Here is a 19,049-nt window from a genome sequence, read left to right as displayed (position 1 = left end):
CAACCGCGAAACATGTAAAGCGAGCGCCCCGGAGTTATGTTTGGGACCATTTTACACCTTCATCATGACTATAAATTTGCGTGTGCATTCGCAGCCTTTTGTTTTGTGCAAATGTAAGTTGTAATACTGTTTATTACAACTTACATTGTGTATGCCTATCCATATCTGATTTATCTCATATTGGATGCATTTGGTTAAGAATTAACTCTGTAGTAAAGCGTCATGCTTCAGCGCGCGCAGCTCAAACGGCAGTGCACAACTAATAATGACTATTGGGACTGTAATATTACATAACATTATAAAGAGAATAATATTGTAATAAAACATTGTGAATTATTTGGGTTTAGTTGCCATGTCGTGTCGCTCCAGGAAAAGCGCGTCCACAACATGAGTAGTTCTGAATGAATGGCACGTAACTTAGTTCAAGTTCACTTGAGCATGAATTTGCGTCATTTTGTGCAGATATAATTTGTAATATTATGTTTATTTTGAATATATCTGATTAATCTCATATAGGATGCGTTTCTTTTAGATAAATAACGTGCTAGCAAAGTGCTCCAGTTTAACGGTAGCAGATTCATTCAGCGCGTGCAGTTGTTCCAGGAAGAGCGCGTCCACAACAGTCACACATTCTAAGCGCATATGAGGCGGTGTTGGTGACACGTTGTATTAGTAGTTATATTTGATTATTAAATAATTAATTTAATTATCAATCACATCGAAACATTTTACAATCCTACTAGCCCTTTATTTATATTTAAAACCATTCTCATTGATTTGGTGAGGAACATACAGTAGCGTTTTGAGCAGCATTTGCAGACCCTGTCATGCTGTTGGCCATAGCTACTGCAGTAGACGCATATCGCAGTATTAAGGCTAACGATTAATCGATGAATTGATCGTTAATTTAAATGACGATCGATCATGGGAATTTGTGAAAATTGACATCCCTAGTATCTGCTAAATTGAAATTGTGTGTGGAAAACCTTTAAATACAATCAATAAAACTACAATATTTATAATTTAATAAGATATAGGGCCTACATATGGACTTTTGGAGATTTTGAGAATTATCCTTAAAAGAATTTTGCCTTTGCCTGCTCATCAGGCTGGCTATCCGACACTCTCCATATGAAAGACGGAACATTAACACCTCTTGTCATGCACCCCCATGATAAAGCAACTATACTGCCTTCTCCAAACCCCCCACAGGCTATCTGAGTTTGCAAAACAAAACAAAGAGTTTGCAATTCACACTTAATCGCTATTCTAGACATTAGCAATAGAGACAGAGCGCAACGCGTCATAATCTGAAGACCACGCCCACCGGGGGGGGAAACAGTCCAACCGTCTCCATTGACTTTGCATTGCGAGAGGCTTCCTCCTTGTCATTTCTTGCTTTTAACAAAAGACAGAATAATTCCTAAAAGCTTCTATGTGACAAGGTGTACAGCAAACAAGCTAAGAAACCCAGAAATAAGTTTTCATAAGCTGTCGACCCCAAAAAACGAGCGTTTGAGGACATAAAAGTGGATACAGGCTGGAACGAATGGGTAAATTGTGGGATCCTGACACTCAGTATGCACTAAAAATACACTACGTGTGCAGTAAGTTAAACATTTGGTCACTGGTGAGTCAAATATCCAAATGTCAGTTTTATATATTATATTTCTGTAAGATAAACTATCCTGTGTTGCCGATTACGGTCTCCTCCAGCGGCCGTACGTTAGTTCTCAGAGTAATGAGACACGTGACGCTCTGTCTCAACTGCCTGTATCCACTTTTATGTCCTAAAACACTCGTTTTTTGGGGTCGAGAGCTAATAAAAACTTATTTCTGGGTTTCTTAGCTTGTTTGCTGTACACCTTGTCACACAGCAGCTTTTAGGCATTTTTCTGTCTTTTGTTAGAAGCAAGAAATGACAAGGAGGCAGCCTCTCGCAATGCAAAGTCAATGGAGACGGTTGGATTGTTTTCCCCCCGGGTGTGGGCGTGGCCTAAATACGCTCTGTCTCTATAGGCTATTCAAGTGTTGATAATGAAGGAATTAAATAATTTAGACTATGTAGTTATATTTCTACCATAAATGTTTATTACTAAATATTTAATTAGGCCTATTTCAATAATTGAAGAATTAAAACGCTACTTCAGTTCGGGCCAGCTTTTTCCAAGCAAAACTAAATACAATCTTCAAACGCATGTTCATTTGTTGTCATGAACAAAATGTTCAACTCAATATTTAAATTCCACAGGGATCTTTGAATCCTTACAACCAGGGTGTGATTTGTGAATACAATTTTTTTATTTTTTTTATTTATTCAAATAAATCTCGAACCACAGTGCTTCGTGCTGCTGTTAAACTAAATAACATTTATAGAATAATTATGAACTTGACTGAAACAATATCACAACATTGACAAATACATTTATTTGAGCTGTTTTTTCAATTTAATATAGGGTAATTAAGCCTACATTTAATTAGAGCGAGATTTTCACCCTTTCCTTGTCCTTTCCTCATTGGGAAGCGCTCACATGATAGCTAAACATGTTTGAGTAGATCCTCTGTACCTCTCGGTTTCATATGGATTACATAATCAGGCTTTAGACATAGCCGATTAATTTCGTATCGTGACTGAGCTGAGGCAAGTGGCTTTCGGTTCATTTTTGTGATGCGCAGTTCCCGGAGACAGAGACGACCGACAAACTTTTGTCGTTAGCCTAATATGAATCAAAGTTTACAGTTTTGAACGATGTAGCTACTCTACTCTTATCTGTATGACCGAAAAACTACAGAGTAGCCTATTAAGTTATTTTAGCTGTTAAGAGAAAAATAAATCCAAATGAACGCACCGCCGCGTTTGTCGAACACTAATTCAACATGCCAGGATGAAAGCCGACTTTCAAACAATGCAAAGCGCCACTATATATATATATATATATATATATATATATATATATATATATATTTTTTTTTTTTTTTTTTACAGAACTGCTTTTGAAATTACGATTGGAATTATTATAGGCAGAATTAAAGTCATTGTATAATATTTGTTCCTTAGTGTAAAATGGAAATGCATGGTAATTTTATTTCATAAATATAAGCAAAAAACTATGGTGTAACAGAGTTTTAGAACTAGACAGATCTATCTGCATCAATAATAGGCTATAAAATGCATTAATAGGCTAATTTAAAAATTTCAATAGTCCAAGATGGTTCGGGATTTGAACCCATGCCATCTAAATGATCGAAACGTAAGTTCTACCACTTGCCCATGACTTTACTCGTTGCGAAATGCCCAAACCTTCCAATGTGTGTTCGCTCACATGAGCGAGAAGCACTCTTCATTCAAATGAACGTGCCGCCGTGTTTGTCGAACACTAATTCAACATGCCAGAATAAAACCCGATTTCAGAACAATGCATAGCGCCACTCGTCATGGTGTGCCAAAACACTTAATTATAAACTTCAACATTTCATTCAAAACAATCTCAAAACGCTTTGTGACATTTTGACAAGATTCATCCACACATCTCATTCCTCAGATTCAAACTTCATCAGGGGTAACAACAAACCCCCAGCTAATTAATGATAATTTTAAAGAATATTTTATTTCCCTATATTAGGGGTGTGCCATATTATACCGTCCACGATAATACCGGTATAAATTTTTACATGATAAAAAAAAGTGTCATATTGCGATATCACTGATATAGCGACGCAATGACGTATGGCGCATTACGTTCCCTAGCACGCACAACAACAACACCTGTCTGAGCGCGAGAGCAGCAAGTCAGCCTCCAATGACGATTTAGTACCTAAAAAGGAGCTACTTCAATAGTATTTTAATAATTCCCGCAGGTCTACCACTTATAATGCGGGAAATTCACCCACAAACATTGATTCATTTTAGCATGTACATTGTAGTAGTAGCCTAAATGAATCCATACAGATTATAAAATCAAATCAATAATTTTAAAACTTTTTTTTTACAACCGCGTGATTGTTCAGCGGTGCCGCGTCTTCTCTCTCTCTCGCTCTCAAAATGGGTTGCACAAGTCAATCGTCGATACCACACTCTTGTGTTTAGCAGTCAGGACATGACAGAATTGTCTTTTGTCATTTGCATCGTAACTAAAGTTTATCATTTTCACTTCTTTTTAAGTCTTATCAGTTTAAACATTTGCGATTTTAAACTATTCAGTACTCTCGCGCGCTCTCTGAGAGATGTTTGCAATGCGTGCATACATAGCCTACAGTAAAGCCGAGTAACAAAAGTTATTTTTCGCGGATTATATCGCTGTAACGGGGGGAAAAACACGCAAAATTGTGTAAAAATTCTGGTCATGGTTAGTATATTCGTAAACAGTCGGTTATGTCTGAACAGTCGGTTACTTTGCTCAATGAGTGAGCAAACATTTAGGTGAGATAAATGTAATAAAAAAAAAAAAAATATCATTATTGCAAATATTCTTGAAATATCGTGATATAATTTTGAGGCTATATCGCCCACCCCTTCCCTATATACATCTGAACAAACTGATAACCCCCTTGCTTTTGATGTCTTTTCTAGCAAACTGAACACACCCACTGTCGATTCTGCTGCCCATTTGGAAGAACCTATCACTATAGAAGAACTCACTCGAGCTGTTACCTCTATGCAAAATGGTAAATGTCCAGGGCCGGATGGGTATCCAGTAGAGTTTTATAAAAAAAAAAATTGACAAATACATGATGATTGACATGTATTTTGAATCATTTGATTCATTCAAGCTCTCTCAAACACTCAATCATTGGATTGTTGGCTTCCTGTTGGAGAAGAGATGGCGCCGATGTCTGTGGCACGCCGTCTGTCGCTCCGTTTCAAGTTCCACTTTATTTATCCTTAGAAAGGAAATTTAGTGTGCAACAGGATATCTAAAAACAAAAACAGAATAAGAGCACCACCAGATGCCAACAACACAACACAACACAGGACACACATCAATGGAGACACTCCTTCCCCAGAACCAATGACAGAAACCAATACAATACACGGTCAGTATGTCATAATAAACAATAAAAAAAATAAAAAAAAAAAATATATAAAAAATTCATAAGATATCACCTAAGTGAATTCAGGTTCCTAATAGCCACAGGAATAAAAGAATCCCTGGCACGTCTGGTTCTTAACATGGGTAACCTAAAACGGCGACCTGAGGGGAGCTAATTAAACTCCCCAAAAAGTGGGTGATCAGAACAATTTAAAATTTGGTTAGCCTTACCCCGGACCTGTTTATCAGTTTGTGAAACATTGTGCTGTAATCTACGAAAATCAATAATCATATCCTTTGTCTTGGAAACGTTAATAGACAGATAGAAGTTGTCACACCACGCAATAAAATCATCAACTACAGGGCCATGCCCATCCTCATCATTATTCAAAAGGCTCACTATGACAGTATCATCTGCAAATTTCACACAGTGCCTATTCTCATACCATTGCACACTGAGTCCGAAATTCGCATCCGAAATTTTCGCACATTAAAAAAAAAATTCGACCTCACGTTATGTCAATCACGCTTGCACACTGTCTACGAAAGTTTCGTCCGTAATAAAAAAAATTCGGATCGGATTCGATTTTCAGCGTTTTTCGCATCCACAGCCAGTATTTTGAGAGGTTTTTTGACAATTCAGAGCCACCGTACAAGCGAACGACCAAATCCATGGCGTCTGACAAGTTGATACACTTCGTCTTGCAGCACAAGTACTGTATCAAAAACAAAATGCGGATTACAAAGACACTGAATAAAATATTACCTGTTTTGACATGCCCAGCTGTTCTGTCTGACAGCGCTTCCGCCGGCCGTGTGTGTGTGTGCCCATACCTTAGACATACTGCCAGGGACGGACTGGGGCTAAAAAACAGCCCTGGACTTTCTCCCAAATAGGCCCATCATCCGGCCATTCGTCTCCAGCCGTGTGCGACAGACACTAGCCAGGATGTCCTGATACTATGCCATAATACTGTAGCCTATCAGACAAGGTATTCACAGCAAGTAACATCTCAAAACAATGATGATAATTGGGGTTGTGTTTATTAATGAAGCCTCAGCCTTCAAATAAAAACAAAAAATGTACAATGCCATAAAATACAAATAATGAAATGTCACTGGCTACAGAAACCCCAAATTACACAAACTTGTAATTATAAAACATACTATATACCAGGGGTCTCCAACCTTTTTGTGTGCCTTTTTATCCCCTACCTCAAGGGATAAAATAATCTAGAAGGGATTTTGTTTGTTATACTCAAATATTTATTATACATATAACATGGTGGTGCTTTTTTACTTTTCACCATCATATGCAAAATAATAAAATATCTTGATATTCTGGTTTAGACTTACAAGCCTTTAAAAATTTTTTTTTTTAAATAAACAATCCCTGAAAAATTATGAAAATATTTCTTGATTTTTTTGTTGATTTTTCTATAAACCTATTGTATGTGTTATCAAAAACAGTAGTCCAAACATTTAGTATAAATATAAATGCAAAAATAAATAAATAAACTGCCATAACTTCTAAATAAAAACATTACTGCATTACATTTAATACAGTACATTTATACATGACTATATTAATATAACATAATTTTTAATATGAATATATACAGGCACATTTCTGCCAAAAAAGTTTGTTTTACTACAGTTAATGTTGTGGAGTGAAAGGTTTTCTAACTGATTTATTCTTGGAACAATGTTTCGCCTGTTTTTTGCATCAATATGTTGAGAATATCAGCGCTGTTTCATCTGGCTTTTTACAAGCTTAAATCACAATGTCATCTGTGTGTTTATACGAGAGATAGAGAATTCTGCGCTGAATTGAACTGCTTCTCTCAGTGGAACGTGCAGCTCTGTGTAATAATGTTCGTGTGATCGAGATCAGCCCGCACTGCTTTGGTCGCGATCGCTGTTTTTTGGGCCGAGCTGATAATGCTCTGCGCTGCTCAGATCAAACAAGTTTTGTTCCGCTTTTAGAGCATTTTGATGTTTCTCATACACAACGCAAATGACAGTGTATAGCCTAATCAAAGAGAGTTGGGTAATTTTGTAGAGGCAAAAGTGCAAATTGAAAAGTTTAGTTGAAAAGGTGCAAAATGATAGCCTACCACGTTTTTTTTACACGTAGTGTATAAGTGATCGTATTAGTGCCCCTGCTGTTGGCTGTTCATAATGCTTTATTAGACTTTTTTTGTGCCGACGGCCCTCGGTTGGACGGCCGTTCTGGACTATTCCAGAACGCACAGATTGTCAGTCCGTCCCTGCATACTGCCAGTCTCTGTTCAGGATCGATTGGTTCACGGAAATTGGTGGTCTTCTTTTTAATATGTGGCTCCAGTATCGCTAGCAAAGCATCAAACTGTTCCACTGACATTCTGAGGTAAATTTTGAATCGCTCGGGATAATTTCGCAACTCCTTGATAAGGAGGTGAAACTCTCCTTCCTCTCGGCGCAATCTCAGGATTGTATGGACCCAATATTTCCTCTTTCTTTTTCTCTTTTTAAGAAGAAAGAGGGCAACTAAATCATCCTCACTGCTTGACGAATCCATTTTGTATTTTTTGCGTTTTTTTCCGCAAAGGTTTAATAAATACGCATCGGACTCAGTGTGCAAGGTTTCTGTGCGTGACTTAAGGCTGACGAACACGAAAAAACGCATACGAAAATTTCTGACTCAGTGTGCAATGGCCTTTACTCCTACAGTCACTTGTATATAGAATAAAAAGCAAAGGTGAAAGAACACAGCCCTGCGGAGAGCCTGTGGAGGTAAGGGCTTTTGAGGATAAAACACCATTTACCCTAACACACTGCGACCTGTTCGACAGAAAATCCAGTATCCAGCCAATTAAATTAGAGTTCAACTTATTTATTCGTTACATTTATATAGCGCTTTTCTAGGTACTCAAAGCGCTTTACAACTTAAAAAGAGACTGAAGTTTCTCAGCCAACAAGAAGGGCTGAATGGTATTAAATGCTGAAGAAAAATCAATAAAGAGGAGCCTCGCATGAGTTTTTGAGGATTCCAGATGTTGATAAAGGGAATTTAACAATGTAAGTATTGCATCCTCAACACCTCTACTAGCCCTGTAAGCAAACTGGAGAGGGTCTAACTGCTCCTCTACCTGCTTCAGTAACTCCTGCTTAATCAACTTCTCAAAAGTCTTCATCACCAGTGAGGTGAGAGCTACAGGTCGAAAGTCATTTAAGACCTTGGGGTTCTTACACTTAGCTACAGGAATAATTGTAGAATGTTTCCAAATCTTTGGCACTGTTTGCGTCTGAAGTGACTGAGTGAAAATCACTTTAAAGATCTCACTTAACTGACCAGCACAAGACTTAAGGACTCGACCACTGATATTGTCAGGGCCAGGACTTTTCCTAACATTAGTTTGTTTAAATAATTAGTTATCACACATGTGACTGATTTTTTCACTAAAATCACTGTTAGAAAATCTCATAAAAACTATTTAATTCATTTGCTAGCTGCTCATCAGAATCAAAACCATTTAATGACCCAGTGCTAGTGCCTTTGTGTAGACCTGTCTTTAGTTTCATTCCATTCCACACAGATCTGAGATCAGACTCACAGAATTTAGACTCAATTTTCCTTTTATACTGAAGTTTAGCCTTTACTATTTCAGCTCGCACAACCTTCCTAATTGCAGCATATGCACTTTTGTCACCACTATTAAAAACAGTCCTCTTTTCCCTTAACAGATGTTTCAGTTCTTTGGATATCCAGGGCTTATTATTAGGATAGGAAACAACTGTCTTAGTTGGGATCACACTGTCCACACAGAAAGAGATGTAACTGCATACTGCATCAGTCAGTTCATCAATGTTGTTGGATGAGTCTTGAAAAACAGACCAGTCGGTACAGTCAAAACAGCCCTGTAGGGCCAAAGTGCTCTCCTCGTTCCACACCTGTACCACACGTGCCTGCACTTTGTCTCTATGTAGCACAGGTCTGTATGTGGGCAAAAGATGCACCACATTATGGTCCGAAAATCCTAAAGGAGGACCTGCAACAGACTTATAGGCTCCCTTGATAAGAGCCATAGCAGAGATCCAATAGTCTGTTCCCCCGAGTGGGACAGGTGACATACTAGGTGAAACTGCTCAGCGACTTTTTACAGTTGACATGATTAAAATCACCAAGAAAGCAGCACGGAGCATTAGGAGAAATAGATTGTAGTTTTTGAGCTACTGAAAAGATGACATCAGAAGCGGATTTTATATCTGCTCTTGGGTGGATGTACACTACTGTCAGAAATATTTGGGGAAATTCCCTCGGCAGATAGAATGGTCTAACAGACACCGACAACAGCTCGATGTCCGGTAAACAAATCCGTTCGCGCACAGTGGCGCCGTTGCACCACTTTGGATTGATGTACAGGCAAACACCCCCGCCGTGACACTTCCCCGTCATCTCCGGGTCACGGTCCAAACGGATCGGAACCCCATAACCATCAATGTTCACGGTAGAATCCAGGTCAGTGTCAGACAGCCACGTCTCAGTGAAAGCCATCACACAAGCGTCCCTGAACTCGCGCAAAGAGGCCATACACGTTTGCAGTTCATCAGTCTTATTCCTTAAGGACTGGACATTAGCCAGCAGTATCGTTGGTAGGGGAAGACGTTTCTTTACCATTAATTTTCTTAGTCGTTGCCGCACTCCGCCCCGTTTCCCTCTCTTCCTGATTTGTTTACCAGGTGTAACCGGACGCCTAAAACTTTGTATCGGAGCATTGTCATCGACTAAAAAGTCAAAACAATCAAACTCTCCGCAACTTAATAGCCAGGTTGCATCTAGGTCCACCACATAATTGCTTGATTTAAATCCCAGGAGAAAATCCCTTGTGTATTGGATCCTGTCGGGCTTCACAAACAAACCCCGAGCGATGTTCAGCACGATTGTCAGAAGTAGGAAGAAGAATATCTCCATTGTTGGGCCCGATAAGCACGGCAGAATGCAAAGCACCACTTACTACTTACTATAAGGTATAAGTGTGACACTGTCACACCCATCATACATATTAGGTACACTAATGTTTAATTGTGATAATTAAGTATTGTCATTGTCAATTATGTTTTGTTTTTTTTTTAGTGTCGAGTCGAGTTTCAGTCGTCCTTATCTTAACCCTAGCCCTTGAGTTATCCTAACCAAAGCCCTTAGCCCTAATAAGGTGAATAATAACCTTGGCACTTTGTCATTGCTATCAACTCCGACTCACTCAGGGCTCGACATTAAGCCTTTTCATGTGCTTGTCCTTTGGACAAGTAAATCTGTCATTCACTTGTCGAGTAAAAAAGTTGCTTGTGCGGAATTTTTTTGGTGTGTGTGTGCTGTAAATATAATTTATTCTGAAGAAATATCCTCATTTGTGTTCAATCAGCTCTGATATATTTAAATCTGCATAGTCTTTGACTCGGCCAATTCGTACAAAACGCTGAATCATTCAGTAATGAAAACACGGTTAAGTGTTGCTGTGAGATGCGTTACGGTTCTGCTGTGATCTTTGTTTGGAACTATTTTTGCGGCTGAAACAGAACAAAAACAGTCAATATTGTGTCTAAAATGTAAGTGACTTAGTTTGAACTGTTTATTGAACTGTTGTATCAAAAGCAATGTCACATTTTCAGTCGTGATGGTACTCAAGAAAACAGCACTCGTCGTGTGAGGTTGCTAAACTGTATCATTTGTTAAAAATATTAAAACACATTTAGAATTTTGGCACTGGCAGTGTGTTGTTAACTGAGTTTAAACTGAGTTTACATTTGTTTGTATTTCTCCGATTTCTCCTCGAGAGGCTGCACGAGCCTCAACAGCGCAACCTTGTTACCGTCAGTAATACTTATCCACTATCGATCGCAACTTACAATAAATATAATACAATCAGAATCATTCTCTCATTTTAGTGATTCCCTAGTTATTTTTTATTTTTTTGTTATTGACGTTTAATCAGGATACTTGTCCGGTCGGGCAAGTAAAATTCTCTTTTACTTGTCCCTTCAAAAAATCCACTTGTCCCAGACAAGCGGACAAGCGTTAATGTCGAGCCCGCCAGGTCCTGTTAGCACCGTAAGTTATATATTTTTAAATTATGCTAGATGAAGTTAAAATATGGAGACACAAATATTAAGCAAAAAAATGGAAACTCATATATTGAGGTGGTGATGAAAAATTTACTACCAAGTCAAAATGCGTTTGTTACCTTTTACTACCTTTCAAGGGCCTTAATTTTGGTAGATTCTTTTTACTACCTTTTACTACCGCGCGGACACCCTGTTATCAGTCATCCACAAATCACAGCACTTTCATAATCACTAAGCCATAGCGATTTCAATTTTATTTAGATTTATTGTTCAGCATTACTTGAGCATTTTATAATTTGCATGGCTGATGAAGTCTTCCTCTTATCTGAGTAACCATGAATGAATGAATGACGGAGTATTTTAAGTATTTTAAGATAATCCATGCGATCACTCCCGTGTGATAATTGAATCCAGATTAAGTTCAAGTTCAAGTTCAGTCAGACCGTGGGCCGCGGAAGTGGAAGGGGGATCGAGCAGGATTCTTTATTGCTGTCGATTATCAGTCTCTTTTTAATGATAGGCCTTAAGCATCTGTCAATCATTCCCGCTTGCTATTTGGGAAATTAACCCAGCGCTATGATTGGTCGAACTCTTCTTCTTTTGCTGTTGCTTGATTTGAGGACTGCGCGTGCACAGAGGCGTCACCAGGTTTTTGCGTAGAGTGAAAAATCGTACCAGCGTACTTTGAGGTCAAAATGCATATCCGCTATGCAAAATGCGTACAGGTTGGCAGGTCTGGTACAGTAATTACCACAAGGACCAGCCAATAATCATCTATCTGTTGTGGACTAAGTGACTTGCCACTTCCTGTGGAGTTTTTTTTTCTTCTGCGATTTACCAACTAATACAATTTTGGTCAACTAAGCCTCTTCTCGTTGACTACTAGGGTGCAGCCCTAATCTGTACATTATTATTTTATTTTTTTTCATCATGTCTCACCTCACTGTCTTGAGTTGATACTTCTGATCCTGTAGTAAATCATAAAAAATGTTTTTTTTTAAATGTGATTAGTAAAATAAAATAATGGTTCATTGAACTCCCTAACCCGTTCTGGAGTTTCTTCACTCCTGAATCCTGCAGATTATTGTTGCTGATGTCAAGCTCTTTCAGACTGGAGTTTGATCTCAGGACTGTAGCGAGAGCTGAACAGCTTTCCTCTGTCAGACCACACTTACGCAGCCTAAAATGATGAACAGAAGAGGGAGAATTTACAAACACAAAGTACTTGATACCAACTGAACATTTAGTGATCACTGGACTAGATTAGTGCTTGTGAGCTCTGTAGGGTTCACCCTAGGGTTTCAAGATTGTGAAAGGGCCTTTAGTCTTTTCAAAATCTAATTTATAAATGTGTTTTTGACAGTTGAATTCTCTTTTGGCAAAAACGATATTAAGACTATTATTGAGTGTTGTTTTAATAGTACTCTACTCACCTCAGTGTCTTGAGTTGACAGTTCAGATCCTGTAGTAGATCATCGAGCTCCTTCACTCCTGATTGTCCAGGATCATTTCCTCTGAGATCCAGCTCTATCAGGTGTGAAGGGTTTGATCTCAGAGCTGAAGCCAGAGCTTTATAACCTTCTTCACTGATACTGCAGTCTGAAAGTCTAGAGGAATAATTAAAAACAATTGAATAAAGTCTTGTAAATCAAACAATTAACTAATTCAATAAAAACAAGATTTCTTTTTCAGGATTATCATATTCATAATTCTCAGTACTTAAAAAGCCACATGTCTGTCAATATTTTTTTATGCATTTATTTTTTATTTCTGTAAGTGACATCACTGACATAAGATTTCTGCCCATGTTTAAATTCAAACCTGAGTATCTGCAGTGTACACTGTGAATTTCCCAGTAGAGTGGAGACTTCTGTTACTCCAGAGTTTCCTAGTTTATTCTCACTCAGTTCCAGCTCTATCAGGTTTGAAGGGTTTAAATTAAACGCTGACGCCAGAACAGAACAACCTTCTGCTGTAATACTGATGCAGTTAAACCTGTAGAAGACAGAACAAAGCAAAAAATAAAAATGGTGTATATATGCATACAATTATACATGCTAGTAGCTTTAGTAATCACTACTTTTATCCACAAATTTTTACATTATAAAAGATTTTTTTTAAATTACTTACTTTAGCTTTTTCAGTTGACACTGTTCATTCTTGAACAGCGCAGAGAAGATCTTCATTCCTGAGTCTCTCAGTTCAGTCCCACTCAGATTCAGCTCTGTCAGATTTGACGGGTTTGAATTTAAAGCTTCAGTCAGAACACGACAATCTTCATCTGTGATTTTGCTGTTATTCAGACTAAATAAAGAGAAAACATAGTTAGGAGTTTTATCTACACATTTACCAAGAGTTGACAACTACTGGTGATAGTGATGATGACATTGCAAAATATACATAATACAATAAGGAGCAAGTTCACAATTATAATAAAACAAATTTTTATTGCAATGATAATAAAACTTACATCATTGTGTTGAGTTTACAGTGTTTATCCTGCAGTACAGCAGCAAGTTTCTTCAATCCTGAGGGTCCTAGTTCACATTCACTCAGATTCAGTTCTCTCAGGAGTAACAGATTTTCACCCAGAACTCCATTCACAAACTGACAGGCTTCCTCTGCAGCAGAATTTAAAAACCTGGAGAAGGGAAGATAAAGCAGGATTCAATTAAATTCTTAACTGAACCTTGAGATGTTTTGACATGCCCTGACATATGTGTTTTTTTCAGTTGCTTATAAACATATTGTAGCGGATGAGCAGATCATTGATTCATTCATTGGTTCAGAATGAATGAATCATGGCTCGTTGAATCTAAACACAAATGCACATTCCCTCTTGCTGTCACACTCTGAACTCCCAAAAACAAATCACACGGCGGCTCCAGTCAGGCCGGCGCTTGTGGCAACTTTTATGGCTCCCCCCGATACTTTATAGCACCCCAGATACACTACAGAACAACGTTCTGCATTCCAAACCCCCTTCCTCTCTGCACCAAAGAGATAACGAAACTTTCTATGTGACACCCCACACACACACACACACACACACACAAACATCCTTTGTGTGTAACTTAGGGTAGAAATATCCTTTTAATGTATGTAACTCAGACTTGTACCTGACCTTCCTGTATGCATGTTTAATTAGTGTTGTTTTGATCATATAGGTATGATCTTCGAGTGTTTGGCTCTGAAATGTATTTTTGAAGAATGTTCCCCAATAGTGTCTTGTAACCCGACCTCGGACGAGGTCATAAACTTTATGACTCCAAAGCTGCAGCTCACCCAGTTCCTCTGCAAAGAGAGACAATGGGAAGCGCAACGCGGCCAACATTCCAACACACACATTAACACACACACACACATGCAGAAACCCACTACAGAAAAGGACTTTTTACCCATAAAGTCACACTAAAACGTACTATATCCCTTCTTGTGTTAGGATGTGTTTATAAACCATAGGAAAGCATATATATGTCCTATTGTGACATTAATCGAACTGCAAATGTTTTTGATACCTGTGCGATCCTCTCTACCTGAGGGAGGTGAATTTCGATAACCAATTGCAGTAATTTGTATCGTTTGACACATTTCATATGACTTGAGCAAATCTTCTCAAATTCGATCTCAATCATGACTCATTCGAGTGGGCGTGTCTAACCGGACAAAGGAAAACCTTCCACTCGAAATGCGCTAAGATGATTCGTCCTCCACGCAAAAGGAGGCGTACACGGGACACTGTTAAAAGTCCGAACCTTCAGTTTACACTCTCTCTCTCTCTTCTCCCTCCTTCGGAAACTCTGGAAACCCAAGTCCGGACCGGCTTCGGCCTGCTTCTCTTCTCTTTTATTTCTTTGTATGTTTTCTATAGTCTAGTTTCGTTTTCCTATTCGCCTCTGTTCATTCACGAGCTGAATGAACTTAGCCTGAATCATTCTCGGTAATGTACGCTCAAGTGAACCTTCAAATCTTCCCGCTACACAACTCCGGAAGAAGACCAGGACACGCATCTCAGCTCTAAAAGGAACACACACATATTCCTTTTTCTCAGCTCCACAAAAGAGTGCCTCAAACTGCAAGTATCTGACATATTTTAAAGCTGAATCTAGGTGTCTCTCAAAAGGGTTCTTTGTTTGTAATAAGTTGCCAGGCTCTTCTTCAATTCTCTCTCTCTCTCTCTCTCTCTCTCTCACTCTGATCGTTCATTTTGCTTTCACTTTCCCTCGCTCATCCTCACTCTCTCATCCTATCGTAACTCGTTATTCATCTTCTTGTAATGTGTTTTGTCGTATTGTTTAACTGTATGTTATGTACATAGACATATAATCCGTGTATATTGTGTAGTCCGTATATTCTGTAGTCTTGCATTTATTAAAACAATTATATCCATGACTGCTTCTGTCTAAATGCTCGTAATTACAAAGTCAATGAGATGTCGATCCTAGCTACAAAAGCTTTTATTATTTACTACGTTGAGTAGTTTAATTTTATAAACACAGGAAAATTAATGTTCACGGCCAGAAGATTAATATTTCTTGGAGGTTATAAGAAGTGGTAACTTTATTGAGAAGTTGATGGGTTAATTCTTACGGCCGTTGCTGGACAACGACTGTTTGATAATCACATTAATTTCCATTAAGGGTTATCCCATTTAAATCAATCTGAAATAAGACTATTGATGTATGAATGAGGAATTATAATTCGTTGTAATTGATTATTCATATACAGTATAGCCTACAATCGATCTATTTTCAAATTCGATAATTTAATGTAACTGTAATATGCAATATATTAATCATATTTATGATTAATTATTAAAATTCCCTATAGATCATTTGAGTTAATTTTAATGTACTACCCAGTGTTGCTACAATATTAATGGCAAAAGTGTCATTACACTGTATTCAGCACAAACAGGGCTACCATAAGTGAGCAACATGTATATACATGTTTGTATTTTTAAGAGAATAACATTTATGCATGGTTATAAAAAAAAGAAGTCTCTGAAAAAAACGCCACAAAATACATACTAAATATGTGTCCACAAGACTTTTGACAAATGGATGTTGTCGCCTAGAGTTTTTGCTTGAAAATTATGTGAAAATCATCCTACCTACTTTCACATAAAAGAATATATTGATTTAAATTTTGTAAGACACTTTTTATTTAGAAAGGCAATATGGGGGCATGGGGGCGTGAATGATCATGAATAATGATGTGGTTCACACCTGAGAAGACAATGACCTGCATAATGAGCTGCATAATGAGCCTTTCAGTCTGGTATGTCACTGAGAGGGAACTAAAGATTGTGAGGACAAAATATATACTGTGTATATATATATATATATATATATATATATATATATATATATATATATATATATATATATATACATACACAAGCGGGACAAGCAGTCAGTAGGTGAGATGGCAAGAGCGCACTAGTGGTTTCTTCTGAAATACCCAGTTCTCCTGTTATTCAGTGTTCTATTTGACTCAAGGTAAGCCTATCTTCAATGCTCTGCTTATTTTTCATTTTTCATTTTTACCTTTTTCATTTTATTTTATTTAGACGCGTTCCGACTTAAGTATTGCCTCCTAGCAGCTAGTTTCGATTTGGGCCATTTTCGATTTATTTGCTTAATTGCTGGCCGAGACAGCTGTCCTCACTCAAGCGGTGAAAACATTATATCTATGTAGTTTGCGCGCTGTTGCGGAAGCGTCAGCGGAAGCGTTCAGCCCTCGTGTGAAGACCGACTCAGGTAAAGACCATCGACTCTACCTGCGCGACTCCACCGAGCAAGGACACCAGAAAGGCACTTAAGTATCTCCTTCTCCCTTTCCTTTCCCACTTTTATCTTATTTTCCCCTTACTCAACATGTGCTTTCAATACATTCCTGTTATCTCTCAGCAACGACCTTTCATTACGCACAGAAGGCAGCGCAATACTGCCAATCTGCGTCCCATTCTCTCATCCTCACACACACCTCTCTCTCTTTCCGTGGGTCTATGGAATTGTCAGTCAGCAGTCAATAAAGCTGACTTTATTCCAGCCTTTGCATCTCATTCTACTCTTAGTATCTTGGGCTTGACTGAGACCTGGATTCGTCCAGAAGACTCAGCAACCCCCGCTGCTCTCTCTAGCAATTTCTCTTTCTCTCACTCCCCTCGCCAGTCTGGGAGGGGTGGGGGTACAGGGCTTCTCATTTCTAACAATTGGAAATACTCAGCGCTCTCTTCTCTATGCAACAACAACTCGTTTGAATATCATGCTATTACACTTACAACTCCCAATAAGATCCATATTGTAGTCATTAATCGCCCCCCAGGTCAACTGGGAAACTTTGTAGACGAGCTGAATGTGCTGCTGTCCTCTTTCCCTGAGGACGGCACCCCACTTGTTGTCTTTGGTGACTTCAACATTCCTCTCGAAAAGCCGCATGCAACAGACTTCATCTCTCTCCTAGCCTCTTTCGATCTCAAACGACTCACCACAGGTACTCACAAATCAGGCAACCAACTGGACCTGGTTTACACACGCAACTGCATCACAGACAACATTCTGGTGAGACCTCTCCATGTTTCAGATCATTTCCTCATTACTTTCAGTCTACAACTCCCTACCTGTGCACCACCAACCACCCCACCAGTCACTTTCAGACGAAACCTGCGCTCACTTTCTCCCTCCCATCTTTCCTCTGCCGTGTCATCTTCTCTTCCCTCACTCTCACAATTCTCATCTCTGGATGTGAATGCCGCAACGGATACCATATGCTCCACTCTAACTTCTTCTCTAGACAATATCTGCCCTCTCTCCTCCAGGCCTGCACGCGCTACTCCCTCTAACCCCTGGTTATCTGAGGTTCTTCGTGAACACCGGACCGAACTCAGGGCAGCCGAGAGGAAATGCCGCAAATCAAAAGACACATCTGACCTGAGTATGTATAAATCTCTCTTCCTTTTCTGCTGATGTTCATGCTGCAAAATCTTCATACTTCCACAACAAGATCAACAGCTCCTCCAACGCACGATCACTCTTCAAGACATTCAACTCTCTCCTCTGTCCACCTCCACCACCACCCACCTCCTCGTTAACTGCTGACGATTTTGCTAACTTCTTCACCAACAAAACAACAACTATCAGCAGTCAGTTCTCAGCTCCACACACACAGGAACCCAGACCGACCCCTTCCAGAAGCCAATAACCCTCTCTCCTCCTCCTCTCTGCTAACCGAGGAAGAAGTATCTTAACTTCTCCTCTCCAGTCATCCTACCAGCTGCCCTCTAGACCCCATCCCCTCACACCTTCTACAAGCCATCTCTCCCACACTTCTACCAGCACTCACATCAACTCATCCCTCCATACTAGCACTTTCCCTACCGCATTCAGGCAGGCTCGGGTAACTCCAATGCTTAAAAAAACAACACTAAACACATCATTTGTAGAGAATTACAGACCTATCTCTCTCCTACCATTCATTGCGAAAACACTTGAAAGAGCTGTTTTCAACCAAGTTAACATCCTTCTAGTCTCTGAACAACCAGCTGGATGTCAACCAATCTGGCTTCAAGAAAGGGCATTCAACTGAGACTGCATTACTGTCGGTCACAGAAGCCCTACGGATCGTAAAAGCTGCTTCCTACCTTCCTTATTCCTAAAATCATCAGATCATTATGTCCACCCTCTCATCACTGGGCATCACAGGAACTGCCCTCTACTGGTTTGAGTCCTATCTCACAGGTAGGTCCTTCAGGGTCACATGGAGAGGCGAGGTATCCGAAGCACATCAGCTGACCACAGGGGTTCCTCAGGGTTCAGTTCTTGGACCCTTGCTCTTCTCCATCTACACCACATCACTGGGACACATCATACAGGCACATGGTTTCTCCTACCACTGCTATGCTGATGGCAC

General features: G+C 39.1%; 1 protein-coding gene across 1 annotated transcript in view; it reads right to left on the bottom strand.

Moving 5' to 3' along the window:
* Positions 1–19,049, bottom strand: part of LOC311291139 (uncharacterized protein) — a gene marked incomplete at its 3' end in the record, with an annotated part of 311,624 nt that overhangs the window by 216,091 nt on the left and 76,484 nt on the right. The window contains exons 23-27 of the mRNA XM_084410012.1: positions 13,606–13,776; positions 13,266–13,439; positions 12,957–13,130; positions 12,569–12,742; positions 12,181–12,315 (exon numbers count right to left, since the gene is read on the bottom strand). Of these exons, the coding sequence (XP_084266138.1) occupies positions 12,181–12,315; positions 12,569–12,742; positions 12,957–13,130; positions 13,266–13,439; positions 13,606–13,776 (828 nt within the window). The remainder of the gene's footprint in view (positions 1–12,180; positions 12,316–12,568; positions 12,743–12,956; positions 13,131–13,265; positions 13,440–13,605; positions 13,777–19,049) is intronic.

The sequence above is a fragment of the Rutilus rutilus genome (genome assembly GCF_951802725.1).
Source record: "Rutilus rutilus genome assembly, chromosome: 5".
Taxonomy (NCBI): domain Eukaryota; kingdom Metazoa; phylum Chordata; class Actinopteri; order Cypriniformes; family Leuciscidae; genus Rutilus; species Rutilus rutilus.
Note: the sequence above shows the minus strand (reverse complement) of the source record. Positions and strands in the feature narration are given on the sequence as shown.